The sequence below is a fragment of the Choristoneura fumiferana genome, chromosome 12 (genome assembly GCF_025370935.1).
Source record: "Choristoneura fumiferana chromosome 12, NRCan_CFum_1, whole genome shotgun sequence".
Lineage (NCBI taxonomy): Eukaryota > Metazoa > Arthropoda > Insecta > Lepidoptera > Tortricidae > Choristoneura > Choristoneura fumiferana.
The window spans coordinates 6,089,568-6,110,696 of NC_133483.1; the positions used below are offsets into that span (position 1 = coordinate 6,089,568).

The window sequence follows — 21,129 nt, forward strand, 5'->3', positions numbered from 1 at the left end:
ATAATGATATGATGATATAAATTTTAGTTAGTTATTCCAGTCAAATTACGATTAATGTGCTGTTAAATCGCTGTATGAATAACTTGGCGACGACAGCGGAATATTCAGTGAAGGCTCGACCAAAGGCATATTATCCGTATAAACCATACGGTGCTAAGTGATTTATGTTAATTAAAGAAAATGATAAGCTCTTTTACATGCTTCTGCTTCGGTCCCCAGTAGTGATGAAAGATTCGTTCAGTCGTTTGACGACTCAGTTCTATTAGTAAAGAAAAGACTTGAACCTCCAATCTTCATTTTAGAGTCGAGTCGTGCAAAATGGAGTTCAGTCTTCCATCACATTCGTGAACCATGTCAATGGACAAAACGTTACCCTTGAAGATATTCAAGACGCAGTCTCATGGCAAGCCAGACTAACCGCACTGTGCACCACTAATATGTAGCTATATATTATATGTGTACGTATGGTGTCTACAGTGTGGCAACAATAAAAAAAATACACTAAAAGTGAGTTACGCAAACTTATTGTAACTAGATACCTACTGCCCTTTGAGAAAAAGCGGTGTCTAAAAAGAACAATTGTTGAGTTATTTATACCATCTGATGCAGAATATACTTAGCTACACGATGGTATAAATAACTAAGTTATTTTTTCGAGATCCTTACCGCCTTTTGTCTTAAGAAGGCTGTATAATGAAAACCAATGTCAAACTAGCGCTTAAATTTCCGTTTAGGTAAATTTTGGCTCGCTGAGTCAGCTATGAAATTTCTGCACCTCAAAATTTACTTAAACGGAGATCTGATGGCTAGTTTAAAATTGGCAATCGTTAGCGTAACTTAGGGGCTGTTTCACCACACATTGATTAGTGTTAACTGACGGTTAAACGTGATGCCGTCTCGATTTCTTTTGTTCGAATAGACAGAGACGGCATCACATTTAACCGTCAGTTAACACTAATCAATGGGTGGTGAAACAGCCCCTTAGTATAGTAGTCATGTGGGGTAAACGTACGTAGTGGGTTAGTGTACGCAATCACATACATTTCGGACCGAAATGCAGGCGTACGCTTATCCCATATGACTCTAACTCAGGCTGAAACCCACTACACCCACTACCCACTTGGAATAGAAACTATCTACGTACGTATAAAAATCTATGTTTTAAAGGAAATTTAAAAAAAAAACAAGTGCACGTTGGTTAGGGAGACGTAAATATCAATTTAAATAAAATTGTTATTAAAAGTTTTTATCAAAACCTTTCTGCGATGATCATGTTTTTGCCCACTTTCCTCGGAGAGCGTGACTTTTCTTCTTGATAACAGATCATACTCGCTCGCAATCTCAATCACATTCACCATATCATACCGCCTTAAGACAAGCTTTAAGCTTCTGAAAGCGCTGGCAGTATAAAAAAGTGACACCTTTTACGGTCTACTTTAAAAGTAAAACCGGCCAAGTCCGAGTCGGACTCGCGCACGAAGGGTTCCGCACCATTCTCTAATCTTCTACACCATTAGACATTAGCAAAAAACGGCAACAAAAAATTGTTGTTTGGGAGGCCCCGTTAAATATTTATTTTATTTTAATTTAATTATTTATTTTTATTATATATTATACAACTAAAGATTCTGTGAATATTTCGAGCGTCTACCTGTTGCCATTATTAACATCAAGCAAAAAACGGCAAAGCAATCGTTTGTTGTACGGAAGCCCCCCTTAAATATTTATTTTATTCTGTTTTTTAGTATTTGTTGCTATAGCGGCCACAGTAATACATAATCTGTGAAAATTTCAAGTGTCTAACTATTACGACTCAAGAGATAGTCCTGTGACAGACGGACGGACAGACAGACAGACAGCGGTAGTATCAGTAATAGGGTTCCGTTGGCACCCTTTGGGTACGGAACCCTAAAAACCAGCAACCACCAGGCTATCTTGTCTTCGGTGTTACGATGTTTAAAGTTTGCGGCTGTAGATTTAGGGGTTGACTTTTTACTCTAACCCACAGAACTCTAAAGTTGCCGGCCGTTACTGTTGAACTTAAATTAAATCTCTTCCTCACTACTTAATAATTGGATTAAAACCATTTGTGTCGTATAGTTCTAACTCGTAACTTATGAACCGGAACCCATTAGGGAATGAATTATGCGACCATAGTAAATTCATGTCCTGTGCGAGCCAAATCGTTAGTGACGTATACCTAATCAAAGCTGGCTATATCTCGTTTATTTCAGAAGCACGGCCGGAAATTGTTATTTATGGCTCTGAAATTAATGCTTAATATAATCAATTTATGGTAAGTATTATTGGAAACCTTTTGACATTATCTCTTTTGAGCTTCACGGTAATTTTCAAGCGTAATTTAAAGCCAACCTTACTCCCACAGGTTTGCTCTTAAAGAATTATGCAAAATAATTTAAAAATAAACATTAGTGATTTGTCATCATACTGTATTATAGCAATAGTTCTTCCATATTGCCCTATTTATCCTCTACGAATTATACTCTAAAATGTATGTGAACTTTGATTCAGTTCAACATCTGAATTTTAATATTTGCGTGCCCAACTTTAGAGTTTGCTTGATCTTGTGCCGATCAATAAAATCACAGAAATCGCCACAGTGGTATGCTCATATATTTTCAAACACATTAAATGACGAATCGACTGTATTATCAATAAAATTCCACTTTATAATTAAACAGTATTTCGTCAAGTACTTGATTAGTTTATTTTGTTTTAGCCGAGACGAATATTGTTACCTGTTGAACTTGACAGAAACAATTCGTCAGAACTCACGTAATTGAATCGACTTCGAGATGTGTAATTATAAAAGACATTTCATTACGTAGGGAGGAGTTGTTTTCAAGTTCGACTGTAACTGGCTGAAACTTTTGAATTTAGCTGTATTTTGAACAGTCTATTCACTTTTGAGTTCAAAGCACTTGAAACTCCATTGCTACCCTCTTCGATAAAACTTATTTAAAGTTAGATGACCGGTTTTTAATTTAAATTGTTGAAATGTTTGAGAAAATTTATCGCATTCGTTTCAAACTAACGGCTGAAAAATGAACGCTTGTGCAAGTGGCGATTATTTTTGTGACCGCCTTATTTAACCGGAGTGTTATGGCCGTTTAAAAACTTAATCTAGATTAAGCTTGATAGTTCTATACATTTTGGTACTTACTCATCTAAGCTTAACATATACATTTATGTTTTTTTTTTCATCAAAAATTGGCAACTATCGTAATGAATATCTTATTAAAAGACAGCGAAGAAGCAGTCGGCTCATTGCTCACATTTAGTCGGTCGTGTCATAACACCATTAATATTACAATCTGACCAAAACATTCGCGATTGAATTATAAATAATCAGGTTAAAGATGTGACTCGCACATGACACGCTTTATAATAAGAGTCAACGCGAAATAAATGTGCCACTAGTGGCAGCAACAAACTACAAACGTCAGCAACATTAAAATTTACTGCTGGGTTAAAATGTCTGTAAATAATTGTAATGGTGTTTTTACATATCTGTATGGAGGCATTGTGGTCGAATGGGCCCTTCTGTTTGCTAAGCTTTACTGATTCAGTGTAATCCTGAACAAATATTTACAGTTTATTTCACGAAAAGGTTGCGTACATACGCGACTTGTTACGTGAGCCTTTATAAGAGGCAGGTATTGGTAAAACGGATGTTACTTTCGGGGTTATTTTGGTAACACAGTTATATGACTTACTAGCCTTACCTTTTCTTTAACCATTCATTTCGGTAGTCGAATATAAGCAAATTGTTGAGCTATGTTATGGAAGTTTCCAAAATTCCCAAAGCGGTTTAAACAATCGTTAGACATGTGCAAACTCAATGTCAGTTCATAAGCAACTGACATTTTAAACTAATAAAATTCTATATTATATATATTTTTATTATTATACACGTACAAACATTTAATTTTACACTTCTCCATTTCTTCCGTGGATGTAGTAAGAGGCGATTGAGGAAGGTTAAGGTATACCGTAGGCGACAGGCTAGCAACCTGTCACTATTGTACCGTTTTTGTCAAACTTAAAACCTAAAATTGCTAAAAGTGGCTCCGAAGCGGTAACGTTTCGTGTGCTCTGCCTACCCCATTTGGGAATACAGGCGTGATGTTTGTGTGTGTGTGTGTGTGTGTGTGTGTGTGTGTGTGTGTGTGTGTGTGTGTGTGTGCGTGCGTGCGTGCGTGCGTGCGTGCGTGCGTGCGTGCGTGCGTGCGTGCGTGCGTGCGTGCGTGTGTGTGTGTGTGTAAATATATATGTGAGGGAGACTCGCGCACCAAGAGTTCGGTACCAATTTGTACGTATCTATGAATGTGCAGCGTTAGTAGAACCCTACTTTTAAGCAAAATGTGCGCAGTGGACTCTTTTTAGATGCTTGCTGACATAGACAGACAGACAGACATCAGAGACAAGTCATTGCATTCAGTTACATAAAAAAATAAGATTTTTACTCATTTCTAATTGGGTGCTCTAGCATAATCGGAAGAGCTATTAAGTATAAGTTTTTCAGTTAGTTACGGAAATTTGTACGGAAACACCTTTTTTAGTTACTGTATCTTTTAATTGCATTTATTTTATAATATAAGTAATAATAATGATAAAATCATTTATTGCCACAGAATATATATATTAATTTCCGCTTGATATTAAATTTCCTCTCATTTCTGAGAAAAAGGGTCCTGACAGACGGAGTGACGGACTAAATACGAAGTGATCCTAAAACGGTTTCGCACGTTTTTACCTTTCGGAGAACCCTAAAAATCCTACTAATCCCACTAATATTATAAATGCGAAAGTTTGTAAGTCTGTTTGTTTGTATGTTTGTTTGAAATTCGATGTACAGATAGTTTGAGTCTCGGGAAAGGACATAGGATAGTTTTTATCCCGGAAAATTGCATAGCTCACGCGGGATAGCGACGAACGGATTCTACGCGGACGAAGTCGCGGGTAATGGCTAGTCTTGGGCTAGTAATAGAATAATAGCTCGAAAAACCATGATTATTCACACTGACAACAATTACACAATTTAAAATATTTACGGTATTTTAAAACGTCGTAAAAAAACGTGTGAAACTTTGTGAGTGCAATTTGCATTGTGCACTCCGGCGCAGCGCTGGGAAAATAATCCCGGCCCGAGATAACGCCTAATCAAAGCTAACGGGAACAACGGCCCGCTGAGTAAATTAAAGTATTTGAATAAGATAAAAGGGAGCACTAAGTTTTCCTTAATACTTAAATAACTCTACCAATCTAACTTCATCATCAGCATATCAGCCGTAGGACGTCCACTGTTGGACACAGCCCCCCCCCCCCCCGATTATTGTTAATATAAACTAACTTACCCGCGACTCCGTTCGACGTTTCCTCCGAATTCGTTTAACGCTATTTTGCGGAAACTGTTCAATACGGTATTTGACTATTTTGTATATGTTTTATAAATGAAAACTACACAATGCCTGTTATCAAACAGAGAAGCTACCTTTACAAATAACAAAGTTATAAAGGTTTGAAATTCAAGATTAGACGGAGAAAGACATACTGGTATGTGACGTCACACGCTAGTAGCGCCATACTTGCTGCATAGAGAAAAGCGTTTGAGAAAGAGACAGGTATATAGATATTTCCATAAACCACTATAAATCCAATTTTCAACCGATTTAAGTTTTCTCTTCGCTAAACACTGTCTGTACATTCATAATAATATTAAGATATGGCAAATTCAGGAGTTGTCAAATACCGTATTTTCTGGGATAGAAACTATCTTAATGTCCTTCTCTGAGACTCAGTGGTTTAGATGTGTTGGAGTAACAAACAAACAGACTAACAAACTTTCGCATTTATTTATATTAGTGGGATATTAGTAGGTAAGGTACGATACACACTACAATTAGTACGCGAATGGAAAAATTGTACAAAGTACAATTACGAAGATATACCTATAAGTACGAGTAGGTATCAAATTTTCCTGCTGCGTCTTACTTTTAGCTTGCTGACGTGTCGTTCGATACTCTTGGATCTAGCAAGTGGTTACTCGACCTTATTAAATTTGACATAGAATATTCGTTTATTGCGTTATTCTGTCACGTATTTTTGTGCGGAACGTAAATTCTACGCGTACAAAGTACCTAGGTTTGATGTTTTATAAAAAAAACGAATTGCTTGTTATAATACTGTAAGGAAAAAAAGATAGAAAGAAAAATATTTTATTTACGGACCCAAAAGTGACGTGGGACTCATCAAACGGAAAATACATAATACTATTTGAAAGACACCAGTCACCGAAAAAGAGTCGGGACTCAGCATTCATAAATAACTTTTGCAAACATGGTAATAACGTAGCTTTAGTTTTTCGGGCGCAAAACTATATTTGTTCTTTGAATGTAAATTGTTTGATACCCTTGTATTTGAAATCGCTATTTTTACAATGCTGGAGCCGCCGAGGTTCTCAAAAGAGTAACAAAATGCGAATGTGAAAATAGCTTTAACTGCTTTGATTAAATCTTGTTTATAATATGCGAGATCAGTACCCTTAGTGTAAGTTTTCGGTTACAAAATACGTCTGATCGCGTTCGCGTTAAAATCTCAATTTTTATGGAAACAAGAACAGCGCCTCTAGCGGAACATTTGCGATGTTCATGTTTCCAAACAAATTGAGATTTTAACGCGAACGCGATCGAGACGTATTTTGTAACCGAAAACTTACACTAAGGGTACTGATCACTTATTTGTATCTACATATATATCATGCGTTCTATGAGTAGTGAATGACTCTTAGTTGATAGTAAAATTATAAACTACAGTTTCACGCGGACTTGTCCTTTTAATAGTCATTTGTCTTTTCCTTGTAATTGTGACGTTGCAGCTATCTTCCTCTAATTATTCTCCATCGCGTGCCACTTGGCATTACGCCCAAGCAACATTATTTATTTGTCAATAATATGAGGTATACTGCAACGTTATAAACACAAAGAGTCATCTGTGTTCAGAAAACAGACAGGGCCAAAATTATATTTGATGCCTATAAAAAGTCCTGTAGAGATTTTATTTAACGGATATTTTTAACATATTCCGATAATCTTCATTAAACAATTATTTTCTAATTAAGAACGGCGTACGCATACCAAAGTAATAACTTTTATAGAAAATTAACTTTAACTTTGCTTAGTTTGGGTCTAGGTCAATTGGTGTCAAGTGTTCCATGATATTTATTTATTCTTATTTATTTGGGTTTAAAGTAGAAAATAAAAACTATTGTTTGATAATGATAACGCAGTTGACATTATTTTTGAGAGGCCATAAAGACTGGCAACGCAGTGGTAGTTTGAGTAGGTACTAAATGAGACTTTTTATAATAAAAAAACCCAGAATATTAGAAAAGTTAACATTGGGGTCCGGTTTAGAAGTAACGTAAGTACTACGAGTAACTACTGGGAATATGGAGACTTCTACAGTTTTGTGAGTGTTAATTTTTTATCGCCACTTTATGGTACCTAGTAGGTACTTAGGTACTTAAAATAATTTTGACCCGACAATTTTATATGTCAGTGTTAAAAGCATTAAGTACCTCTAAATATTAAATTATAGGCAATGGCAATAAATACGACAAATGAAGGGTCCACGGAAAGAACATGTCTAGTCACTTTTTTTTGAAAATGAGATTTTAATGCCAAATTGTAGAGCTCACAAAGTAGGTACTATGACTTACCATTGAATTAAATAATCTGAAAACAATAAAAAATCTATTTTTTGATCTTTTAAATAAATGGTAAACATAGTAATTGTTCGTGATGACTAACTTTCAAACCGCTATAACTCAAAAAATTGCTTAGGTGACTAGACACGTTCTTTCCGTGGACCCTTCAAATGATAATAGATTCTACATCGATGTTTTCATTGCTCTTATTTTTTACTTGAGTTTATATACAAGTATAATATTTTCCACTTAAAATGTACCTAGGTAAAATATTACAAACAGCTTCACTCTAACGCAGCATTAATGAACCTTCATAAAAATAACAAAGTAAACCTAGGTCAGTTAAATTTTACAGTCATTTTCAACATTATGATATACTAATAGTAACAAAGTAAATAAACAAGTGAAGTTAAATAAAAGCTATACAGTGTCTGTATAAAATGTATAATTAACCCTTGCTACTACACAGTAGGTCCATCTTGTCACCACTGATTTAAAGCTTGTAAATTACATCGCAGATTGTATGCGTAGAATACGATCCTCAGAAAAACAAAAATCTTATTGGAAGGTAACCCCTGAACTAATTACAAACTAGACTTCAACGCAGCCTCGTTAATCAGCACGTTTGCTGAAAACGCAGCCATTAATTTAAGCTTTCACAAATTACTTACGTCGTGTCTCTGTTAACGGTAAACCAAAGCCGGGATCAAGGTTGCCACAAGGATCACTCCTGGGACCACTTAATCATTACAGTAACACTGTTTTACAGCCCATCAAGTCTACACAGCAAATACTCTCTATAATAATTTTTCATGTTTCTTTTATATCGATACTAGCCGTAGCCCGCGACTCTGTCCGCGTGGAATTCGGACATTGCCATCCTGCGGGAACTATGCAATTTTCCGCGATAAAAAACTATCCAATGTCCTTCCCCGGGACTCATACTATCTTTATACCGAATTTCATCTAAGTCGATTCAGCGGTTTAGATGTGATAAAGTAACAAACAAACAAACAGACTTACAAACTTTCGCATTATTTATAATATATGATATTAATGGGATTGTTTATGTTATTCAGGTTATGTATTTTTAAATGCATTGTACCTATGGCAAACGCAGCCCTCAAAACACCACTCGCTGTTGGATATAGGCATACTTAGTTTGCTTTCTCCTAATCGTCGCTAGCCGTGGCACGCTTCCGCTAGTGAAACTTATCTACTAACTCCACTTCGTCTCCTTTTCAGTTTTATTTTGCTCATCACAATATCAGTCAAGCAACTTGTGGTAAATTCAGCCGAGTGATTCGGATGCATTCGGCAGACATGTTCAACCCTGTCCTATGAACTGTGGTAGTATATTTTCCCGACTGCCCGAAGGAGGGTTATGGTTTTCGAGCGTATGTATGTATGTATGTCCATTTATTTGGTCCTCGCTGCAGCCTAAACGGCTAGACGGATTTTAACATATGAGGTATCATTGGATTTGTCATAACTGTCGGAGTGACATAGGCTATATAATATTTCAATATGGAGTCTGCGAAAAAAAATAGGGCGGAGGAATAGAAAAAATATTTTGTATTGTAACAATATGGGTATCAAATGAAAGCTAATAATTAGCCCATTCTAAATATATACGGGTTATAATACTTTTAATCTACCGTTTTCACATAAATATCAAAAAAGTGTAAAATAATAAATTAAATTAAAATAACTATAAACCCGACTGCCAAAACTAAAAGGAAGAAAATAAGCCTAGTGGTCTAGAACTCTGTTAAGTAGCTAATTTAAAGTTCAACAGTCGGGACCTATTTAAATCGTGACGCTCAAAAACTCTTAGTTATGGGTCCCGACTGTTGAGCTTTAAATTAGCTACTTAACAGAGTTCTAGACCCCTAGACTTATTTTCTTCCTTTTAGTTTTTGGCAGTCGGGTTTTTTGTTTTCTTTTTAATTTAATGTTTTTTTCATTAGTAATGACAAAGACCGCCATAATATTGACTCATTACATAGACAACCAGAGTCCTGAAGTGTAGTCATTATGTTTTGATACGATCGGTTCGTTTAAAGCTTTATCTGTTTAGCTACACACTTTGAAGATGAACTACCTCGATGAATAATGTTGAAATATATCTGACGTTGCCCTGGCCTTTGTTGTTTGTTTCATGGATGAATGATGGATCCTGTCAAAGTTTTAATTGGCCGATGAGCACTCGTCCAGAGCACCTGTTAACAAATTGTTGATAAGATACGAGAAAAAGGCCAAACCCCTTATTTTATTTTTCTTAGGTTCCTTAAAAGATGAAAGTGGATCTCAATTCATTATAAAATCCTTTTTAACAGCTTTATCCATGCTAATATTATAAATGCGAAAGTGTGTGTGTTTGTATGTTTGTCTGTATTTTTTGGCATAGAGATAGTTTATGGGCCAGAGAGTGACATAGGCTACTTTTTATCCCGAAGAAATGCACAGTTCCCGAGGGAACTGCGCGCGATAACCGAATTCCACGCGGGCGGAGCCGCGGGCAAAAGCTAGTTCTTTAATAAAAAGTAGATTTTCATGGTTTCTTACAGAGGTGCAAATTTTATAGCGCCATTGGTGCCGCTCAATGCATATCGCTTGATCTGTGAGATCCAATTATTCAGTGACATAAAAATAATCGCGGTATTAAAATGACGTCACAGCCGGGCGAGGCCCATTGTCCTTTATCTCGGCTGTTTGTTAAACACACGGCTCGCTCGGTCGCACGTACATATTAATTTTACGATTATTAATTTGCGAATGTAACGCGATGTCTACGTGATAGTTTTTATTGCGTGATTTTCGCTAGAGGGTTATGATTTTTATATAATGATGCAAGTAATCTTTGATTTCCAAGTAATTAGATATGATATGATGAAAGGATTTTACTGATATAATCTCAAGAGTGTCATTTAAGATGCACTTTATGGCAGAAACAATACCTAAACCAATATCTGGCCTGGTAGCCATTTGATTTTTTTATGACTACTAAAATAAATGCAAAGGTTTTTTGGCTCATTAATATTTATAATGGAGCCTATTTTTCATACTATTTTACATAGTTAGTTTCTCCGTGGTAGGTACCTACTAATAAAAAATAAGACCGTAGGTAGTTAAATGTAATGCCTACTTAAAATGCTCTTAAAATCGTACAACCGTGTAGTAAGTGCGGAAAGAACAAAATATTCAAATTAGTTGTGTAGTGTAAATTCATTTAAACCTAACCATGTCATGAACGTTGAACAAATAAATTTTGTACGATAGCCTAATCGTGCAAGTAGACGTAAAACTGTTGATGTATGCAATTGGTGAAGAGGCGAAGTAATAAAATAAAGCGAACCTCCGCCTTCGGTGAGTTGGCGAATGATACGAGTACGTCAGGAAATTATGTGGGCTTGCCACTTGTGCGGGGATTATTGCCAGCCCTCGCCGCCTGGAAGGGATTAGATATTTCATTGCATTTACTTACCCTGAGTAATACTGAGTATGTATTAGAAATATCAACCGCTGAAGTGTGAGCTGAAGGTTACAGTGTCGATCAAGAATTTCCTTTGTCACCCCATGGTTCAACATCATTTTTAGAGTTTAATACATGAAGGACTCTAATGTGACAATCAGCCGTACTTTTTTTCTTAGGCAGAAACATTCCTAAAAATGGTAAAGCAATTACTTGATTGCTGTAACTACAAAGCAAAACGTGGCGATTGGTATAGTATAAATTTCTTTCCCTCGTAAATCTATCTTGAAATAATACTACTTTGTATGACTAGACTATTGACTCGTTTTTTTTTACGAGAAGAAGCTTTGATTTAACTTGCAACGTAATAATAATAACATAATTTAAAAAACACTACTCGGAAACAAAAACTTATTTATAAGTCTGTATCTGAGTTTTTTTTTAAATTAGCAAACAATTTTGCGATCGTTTCCTGGTATCTGATTGTGCTGTTTTTAGGGTTTCTTACCTCAGTCGACAACAAAAAGAACCCTTACAGGATCACTTTGTTGTCTGTCTGTTTGTCAAAACCCTTTTCTCAGGAACGCCTGAAAATATTAAGCTGAAATAAATATCAAATAGGTACTCAGTAGACTGCCAATAGGAGCAGAAAAAATAAAATAAAATCAGAAGTCAACGGAATCATAAAATACGCCTAGTTAAAAAAGTGTTTTCATACAACTTTCCCAAGAGTAAAATCTTACAGGGTAACTTACTTCCAGATGTCCTAAAAAAAACTTAAAATTTGATATTTTGTATGTTTTTATAGCACAACCAATAAGAAAAGTCCGTAAACCTTATTTTTGTGCCTGTCTTTATCAGTTACCAATCTAGAGTGACCCCATGTTGCGTGCATTCTGCTTAGACCCAGAGATTTGTTGACACTGGATATTCATAGATGCTTATAAATCTGTACTGAACCCACGGTGCGCAAGTTCAACTCGCACCTGACCAGTTTTTTATGAAAATCACACCACAAAGCTACAAAGTTAGCAAGTCATAATAATTAGATTAAACATTATTATTCTTGCCACTTCTAGACAGCAAAATGTTCGCTGGAAAAATTGTGATTTATCATTCACGTGTTTAGTCTAATTAAATCACGGCGCGTATCACTTAGTGTAACTTGACACCCGATTTTGGGGTCGTTATCTGCTTGACATAATGCTGAGTAGGTTACGGGTATTTACCTGTTACGTGTAGGCATAGATAATGTATCTTGGTTTCGGAATATTATTAATACTCTATTCCTAGTAGTCATTTGTTTATGTTTACTTAGTACTAAGTATTTACTGAAAGTTAATCATCGCCATCATCAGGGAGCTAAACTTTGATGCCGGTGACAGCCGTATGACGTCAAGCTTCATACAGAGTGTTTTTATCTAGATTATAGATAATCACTAACAACTTATTGACCTCCTTATTTTACGGATATTTTATTGACACTTGAGACGGCCAGTACTTATTTATAAAAACACCCTATATGTCAATTTGCGTCATAATGACGTCACGGGCATCAAAGTTTCGCTCCCTGGCCATCATCATCATTTCAGCTTATACATGTTGCCCGTAATCCCAGTGCAGATTGAGAACTTTACACCGATGATCGAATTCTTTTCACATGTGTAGGCATGATCGCGATGTTTTCCTTCACCATGAAACTCATGGTAGACTTAAAATCATAAATTTTATTTATGGGGGGCTCCCATACAACAATCGTGTTTTTTTTGCTAATGTCTAATATTGTATAGATAATGGTACGGAACCCTTCGTGCGGGAGCCCGACTCGCACTTGGCCGGATTTTTGGGATCTCTGGCTTCACTAATTCTTAAATATTAACAGTGACAATTTACAAACACTTACTCAATGCTCTTCTATTGCCCTTGGACACCTTTTAATTCAATTTCTAAGATTAAATAGTAGATTGATAACCAAGGGAAATGGGTAATTTCACCCGAGTTAGACACTCTACTTTTCATTTCGACCGTGAGGAAGGTAAAATAGTACAAGAAAATGAGAATAATAATAAATTGAATTTACTTATATCCAACTAAAGAAAGAGATGAAATATGTCAGTGACGTAATAAAGATTAAATTTCTTGTTTCAAACGGATATTCGGCGTTCAACCTCTAGTGTTGTGTATATAATATATAAGCTCCTTGGTCACGAAGTGCATCTAGATGGCCATGCCGAAACGAGAAAAAAAAGAGTCAAACTCAATTATCTTCGACTCCGTGGCTAGAGATGAAAACGCAGTTTTCCCCCCGGCTATCTACCCATGAAAATTAAACTTTCCAAACAGAAGAGATGAAAAAAATTAAAGGCTACAGACTCTCAGTTTATTCGCTCAGTCATATAAAAATACAACTCCACTCATATCCTTACAATAAAAAGTTGCCTCTTTAATGTTTTTATCTTCTCATTACTCACAGTCGTATCACACTCACCTGGGTTGCATGCACATTATTCTGAATAGGCACATTTGATAGAAGTATTATTGTTCATTGTTCCTGAGTTTCATTCAGAAGTGTATGCGCTGCCTTATTCGGCCAACCCATCAGCGGCAGACCTTTGTTTATATTTTCATTAGCACCGTTAAAATATAAGCGGACTGTACCGGTTAATGATGGGTGGGGTCTTCACGGCAAATGGCTCAGTTATGTCTACTTCATCTGCTTATTATAAATTTATAAAAAGCAGATGAAGAATAAATTTATAATTTATTTATATAAATTTATGTCGGTTTATATCACTGTTCTTGGTTACCCTAATCATCGTGCAATATTGACAAGTTTTGGCCCCTACCTACGAGTAGATGCAATATTATAATTAACTAGCTGTTGTACCTATTTCGTGTTTCACACGCCCGTGGGGACTAGTTAGGTATACAATTTTCTGGGATAAAAACTGTCCTATGTCCTTCTCAGTGTTTCAAATTATCTTCAATTCTCCATACCAAATTTACCAAAAAGCGTACCTAACAAACAATAAAATATTGTACAACAAGAGCATAAAACGAACCATTTAACCCGATACGTTCATATAGCCACCCGAGCCGGTACGGCGGGGGTGGATAGACACATCGAGGGGAAAAGTTTCACACTGCTTTTCACTTCGATTGAGGGGAAATTAAATAGCAACAGTGGAAACAATATTGTTCACTTACCTACTAGGCACCTTTTATTTTTCATGCATTGCTTTATTACTATATTTTTTTAGTTTTATTAATTTATTTTGATTGATTTATAGTTTTACATAAAATAAAAATTATAAAAAAAAATTAAAAACTTTTTTGTTTGTAGCTGTTTACACCTGATTACCTTGGTCTTAGACGAAAATTTTACTTAATGCACTAGAGCATAAATAGTTGGTTGTTCAACAAGGGAGGAAAAGAACCAATATCACACGAGATAACTTAGCATCATAAATCGAAGGTCAAAGATCAACGTACTTAAATTGTTAAGCAATAATTAATTTACCAAAATGTAAAATGTTCATTAAACTGATTAAATACGAAACAAAAAGACAAACAGTTGATAAAATAGGAATTTTAGCCAATTTATTTGTAAAATTAGTAACTTATCAAATTGAGCCAAGGAGTTAAGCTGTACAGAGATAGGCTGTCTGGACATAATAAAGGTGCTAACAAATTAGGTACTTACCAATATTTTTACAGCTGATAGTACTCGTCTCTAGGAGTAGACTTAAGTATAAAATATGTAAAAGTTTATGTTACTTTAATTATTTTAACTTTTTGTTTTTCATGTCTGCGTATAAGAAACTACTTAATGAAAATAATTTAATAATATGTGTAGCATTATAAAATTTGTAATATGACTAGTTAAGAAAATAACTCAATAATTATACCATGTATATGCCTTTTTATTATTTAATATATTTCTACCCTTGGGAAGAAAGTATAGTTTTCGTCCCTGGTTGTTAGATAAATTATTTGCCACACTTTCCGAGTATGAGAGATGAAAAATTAATTCTATGTCGCCTAGATCCAGCATAAATAACAACTTTACGACCATGAGAAGTGAAAATATATTCGCTATCGCATTTATAATTTTAGTAAGGATACTATTAATTACTATGATTCAATTCAATTCTTGAAAGTATAGCTCCATCGATGATTCCGCCAATGTCGAGGTTGGAAAAGACACTATCAATTAACTGTTGTACGGTAGCTATTAATAACTATGATTGTAGATTCGTCTACTTGTCAGTATGATCACTACAAAGTGATCGAAACGTCAAGGTAATTTTATTAATTAAGGTATATCGTTGTGATTAAGTCCCAGACGAATAGAGTCACTTAATACGTATACGTATGAATATTTTTGCAAAAAGAAAAATACTGCATTTCAAATTTTACTGTTACTTTTAGTTATACGTAGATAGTTACAGTCAAGAGCACAAGTGGATTAGTGGTTACGATGCTCAAAATGATCTACACACTCTACACACGACTCCTACTCGTCTACTTCTGCTGCTGACTGTACTTTACTTGCTCTTATTGTTCTCTTATCGTGCGTCAGCAACATTTGCACACTGACATAGATCAACAGTTTATTGACACTGATTTTTTAGTATATTTGCTTCATTAATCCAAACAAGCATAAGCTAAAGCCATTGCATCTGAAGGTAGAAAATCCAACGCCTAACGATTTCGAACGGCAAATAGTTTTACCGGTGAGCGTGACGCGCGTCCGTCAGGCGTGCTGCTCACGCAAAGGTCGGGATCGTCGATTAATCGCAATACATTATGCTTACCCTACTGGGGGGCTACTATTAAATTCAAAAACCGAAGTTCATATCTTATCGTCCCTCTCACTCTCGTATTGAATAGCTTCAGCGGGACGGCAAGAGAGGAAGTTCGAATTTTGCACTTCGTAGGGCCTGGAGCTTTATTGCCTCTTCACCTTCCCCCGACGACTCAGACAATAGCTTTGGCATGCTTGCCATAAGCTACTTACTTAAGAGTATAGTAACGCCTCATGGTTATGACCTTACTTCACGGTATCTCTGGGACATAGTTGACTTTTATCGGTAGGACCGTGAGTCCAATTTATCTGATTACTTTGCCCTATTTACTTATTCATAGGATTTCATTCTTGTCATTTATTTGTCATGCTTCTATGAAAATTGGTATTTGATTTTACTGAGTCGGCGGTTGGTTAGGTAGTTTGTTACCAAAACATTTGATATTAATCGAACCTACCTACTTGGTTCGTGAAGTAGTACTAGTACGCTTGATAAGATCTCAATAAACAGAAAAAATTAGCAGCTCTTGTCCTGTAAACGAGTATGAATTGAAACGCTTACTTACCCAGGTGTTCTAAAAATACAATCTTACGATATATTGTTTTTTTCTATATAAAAGTTATCTTTAAACGGCGGGGTCATTATACTTTGATAGATCAAAACGATATCGTAACAGTCGTTCAACTTGCCGTGCCTTCGACAGCACTGAACTTACGTTGTATAAAGGCAATAAAAACGTAGCGACTCGTGGGCTCGGCCCTCTCAAGGTTTATTATTTCCAGAGCGGACTGTAAAGTATATTAACATTAATTTACTTAAATCCCACTGTAATAATATTACAGTGGGATTTAAGTAAATTAATTATTATTAGTGCGATTTTTTTCAAGGCTATTTGTTTGTTTGATACATTATCACGTCCAAACCGCTTAACCGATTTAGATAATAATTCGGTATACAGATAGTTTGAGTCCCGGGAAAAGACATAGGTAGGATAGTTTTTATCCCAGAAAATTGCACAGTTCCCGCGGGATAGCGATAAACGAATTCTAAGCGGACGGAGTCGCGGGCAACAGCTAGTAATAATGTAACTTGAAAAAATTTGCTACTATTTTGATATAGATAAAGTTTAAACCAGCATTATTCTTAGAATTAATCTTGACTTGCCGTCAAAGTGACGATACCTAGATCGCGTCGTAAGTAAGGTGTACTGTTTAATATTCCGGCTCCGTGACACAAGTTCGATTAGCCCTCGTACGACATGTGTACAAACTGTTCTTTACGTGGGGAAACAGACACGTTCAGTTCAGGGTTCCCAATTTCCGTGAAAACGCTCGAAAAGGAATGTCCCTTGTCACATTGAGCACGGCGCTTTTCCCTGTAGTGAAATCGAATGTTAAGCTCACTACATAAACATAAAGGGTACCATCTGCCCCAGTAATAATGATCAAGAGCCTTTTGTGCCATCTCCAGCCATATCAATGTTTACTGTCTCCTCGGAAATCGATGCAGGGGAGCGAACGAGGAAAACTTTAAGCCGAAAATAATAGACATTATATACGCTTTTGCGGACATATAAAGCTCAAAAATAATGACATTGTATTTTTGTTGTAATTTAGCTGGACGGTAAGCTGCACCGTTAAAGTGAGGTGAAATATGCCAGCCTTGAGGGCGCGGCTGGCGCAGATTTAGGCAGACAGCCAACAGATGGGACAGTTGTAACGGTCAAATCAAAAAATTTCATTGTCTGTGACCGTTTCCTTTCTTTTCCCTTTTGCGCTGTGATTCTTTATTTGCAACAGGAATAAATTTGTAAATGTTACGCGTTTAGTCCACTTTAACGGTTATCTTCTCTGATAAAGTCTTAAAATTTATTGCTTTGTGTTACTGCAGAACAGAAATGAAAAGAAGCGGATTTACTGTTGTTTTTATTTTTATTGCCCACGACGGTTTCAAGGCGCTTTTCGTTTCACCTAAGAGATTGTATGTGTGGCTTTCACCGCTGTTTGCAGCAGTTTTAGCTTGATTTTTGTATTTTACGCAAATGGTTGAATCTAAGTACTTCTTAGCCATGGCCAAGATCCATTCTGTCTCACTAAATATTGTCGTACCTATATATTGCTGTTTTTTTATTGATTGAGTAGGTATCTTTAAGCTGTTAGAACGATATATTATTTTCACCAGGAGACAGTGTAATATATCACATCTATTAATTGCTTATGCAAGAAAATACCAGTGATAGGTACGTTTACTTAAAAATTGCTCCACAGTGTATCTACGTATAAAAAACTGCCGAGGGTGGCATGGATTAGCCGAATCTTTTGCATTTAACACGGTACCTCGTAATCGGATGAACTTATGAGGCTTCTTCTTGGCTTCTTAACAAAGCTGCCGCCGCCGTCTATGCAACTGTACTGAACTATGAAGGTACCTACGTACGGATAAATGTTTTAGGCTTTACATTTTTACTTCATACTTTCTTAAATAGAGCCTTTATTTTTCAGCCAACATACGCACCCACAAACAACACATTACGTTCTCGTAAGCAAATATAAAATGAAGTAGGTACAAAAAAGAACCATTGGAGGTAACACATTTTTTCTTTCCAGTTTTGTAGGTAGTGCAAGACCCCAAAAAACCGTTAAGCGGTTCGCAAATCGAATAACGAGATTAACCGTTAAGGGTACATCTCTTCAGATTGAGGTATGGGGTTTGGGGGCACAGCGTCGTGATGGCCGGTCGGCATTTGCGCGTGCCAGAGGTGCGCGTGAGTGGGGCGCCAGCCCAGGATGAACAGGACGACCCGCCGAGTGCGCTGCCGCCGTTCGCCTCGCTCACTCTCGCCAGTATCCCGAGAAGACGGCATTCCTGGATATGTAGGTGAGTCAGTGTTACCAACATGCACATTCTAGCTACTTTTGAAGTGCAAAAAATTACTAGAAATTATAAAAAAGTCACCAGTTGTTGGGAAGTAAGCTCCAAACATCGCTAAATGTTGAATCTGGAAAAAAGTAGCTGAAATGTATAAAGAGTTTAAACATTTGGCAAGGAAGTCGCGTGAAACACTGATATCTCGTCTCGATAATTCCAAACTATGTAGTACCTAACAATCCAACTAAATTGTGATCCACTGTGGAACCTCTTCACAGAAATAGTTATAAAAACATACCATTGCTTGATAAGGGAACTCACTGTGAGACTTACTGTGAAAACGGTTTGCGGTGGATCAGAAATCAAATTGTTCAATAATACATGGATAGTACAGTCACCAGCATTAATATCTGCTACAGCGGAGCGTGCAAAAATATCTGACTCGTCCTTCCGGCCCTAGAAATAGAGTCGTATTAGATATTTATGCACGCTTGTTGTGTCAGATATTGGTGCTGGTGACCTATTACATTCAGAGTTATGTGTCTTCTGATGAAAAACGTATTGGAAATTACTAGAAATCCTTTCCTGTGGTTAACATAAAACTGATCATAGTGATCATAGGGAGATGATTCGGGGAGGCCTGCATTCAGCAGTGGTTAGCCACGGGTTTATACGACGATGATGACAATGCACTACTTCAAAAGCCAAAAGCGTTCTTGTATCTGGCGTTCTGCCTTGACAAAAAGGGTTGAGCTGCTGCACGTTTCCTGTGTAACAATCGAATATAGGTAGTATATTATTCTGTGTGTGTATTATAATGTAGGTTAACGTCACAAGACCTATTGAAATAGCTATATAGGATTAGCAATCTATTGATTAAGTAGAATTGCAGTGCGGACAGCGTGCAGATTGTGTTTGACAGTAGGATGGCCAAACAACATGTAAACAATATTCATTAGTTGATTGCAAGTATTATTGCGTACGTGGAATCAATGTCTTACAGAAATAGGTACGATCTCAATGTACAAAGCTATTTCAAAATGACATGATTTAATCTAGGAGTAAAAATGCGTTAAAATGCAATTTTGGCTAAAATGTTAACACAAATGTTATTTATTGAAAACCTCAAATCATCATCAATCACCACAAAAATAAAAAGACAAAGGTAGACAATGGGCGGTTTCAAAGCTTGGTTATACCTACAGAAAAAAAAATTATCTATGTCATCATCATAAGCCAAAAGACGTGCAGACTATAGGCCCTAATCCTAAAGAAAACCACAACGATCGCATCCATCGGAGTTCTGCGACCTTCCTAAGGTCATCTGTCCACCTAATGGAAGGCTAACTTACGCTGAATTTTCCCATTCGTGGCTGCCACCGAAGAACGCAGATATTTAGCGGGTCAAACTATGTATACGACGTTATGTAAAATTACCATTTTGTAGCGACAGTAACATTAAAAGCAAAATCAAATGAGTAATGTTAACGAGGGAAATGCGCAGAAATGAATTCCTCTAGTCAAAATCTTGTTCCTAAAATTCAGCAACTGGCAACTGGCAACTTATAACGTTTACGAACAAACATTAAAAGGCACTAGTCTCCGAATACGTCTCCCCTGCGTTGCCAAAACCGCAAAAAGCGGTAAGTCTCAACAACAGTCGAGACAAATTTAATCCAACCAGTGGACAACCCCCATACCGCTGTAACCGCTAGGTTTGATTTAAATTTCAACTGTAAATAAAACAAGACACTTTGGTTCATTAAAATTTTAAATTGTGGCTTAATTTATAGCTACATCGCGCATCGTGTTTGGTTCAGCAGACAAATGCTATGGTAAAAACAATTTTACCATACACGCGTTACTCCGTTACTCCTATAACTCCTATGAAAAACGGGCAGTAATAAGTATGCGTTTTCATTGACTGCAAACTTTTTTGTCTTTAACGCCTGGGATCCCATTTCTTGGGACGGGATGTCTTTTTCCGGCTACCAGAAACCGCCTTTTAGTAAAATGTAAACATCTGTAAGTAGAGTGGTAAAAAATAATGAGTAATAACAAAATAACGTACCGAAATGTAAAATTTTACAGTGTAATGACAATACTAAATGATTTACTGGTATATAATTTTCCAAATGGAAGGATACTTGGAATGAAGCTTATGTAGAATTGAGCATTTGGCAATAATAAAATGTGAATTGTACTACTAAAATATTTACCATGAGTCTACCAGGACCAGGGTACTGCAC

At 36.3% G+C, this 21,129-nt stretch overlaps 1 protein-coding gene across 5 annotated transcripts in view; it reads left to right on the forward strand.

Moving 5' to 3' along the window:
* The window catches only part of dnc (phosphodiesterase dunce), a 551,064-nt gene that overhangs the window by 140,733 nt on the left and 389,202 nt on the right, over positions 1–21,129 (forward strand). Inside the window, exon 2 of one of the 5 annotated variants that reach the window (XM_074095094.1) lies at positions 18,619–18,889. The exons of the other annotated variants lie outside the window; for them this stretch is intronic. Within the exon in view, the coding sequence (XP_073951195.1) occupies positions 18,741–18,889 (149 nt within the window). The 5' untranslated portion in view covers positions 18,619–18,740. The remainder of the gene's footprint in view (positions 1–18,618; positions 18,890–21,129) is intronic. 5 annotated transcript variants of the gene reach the window in all.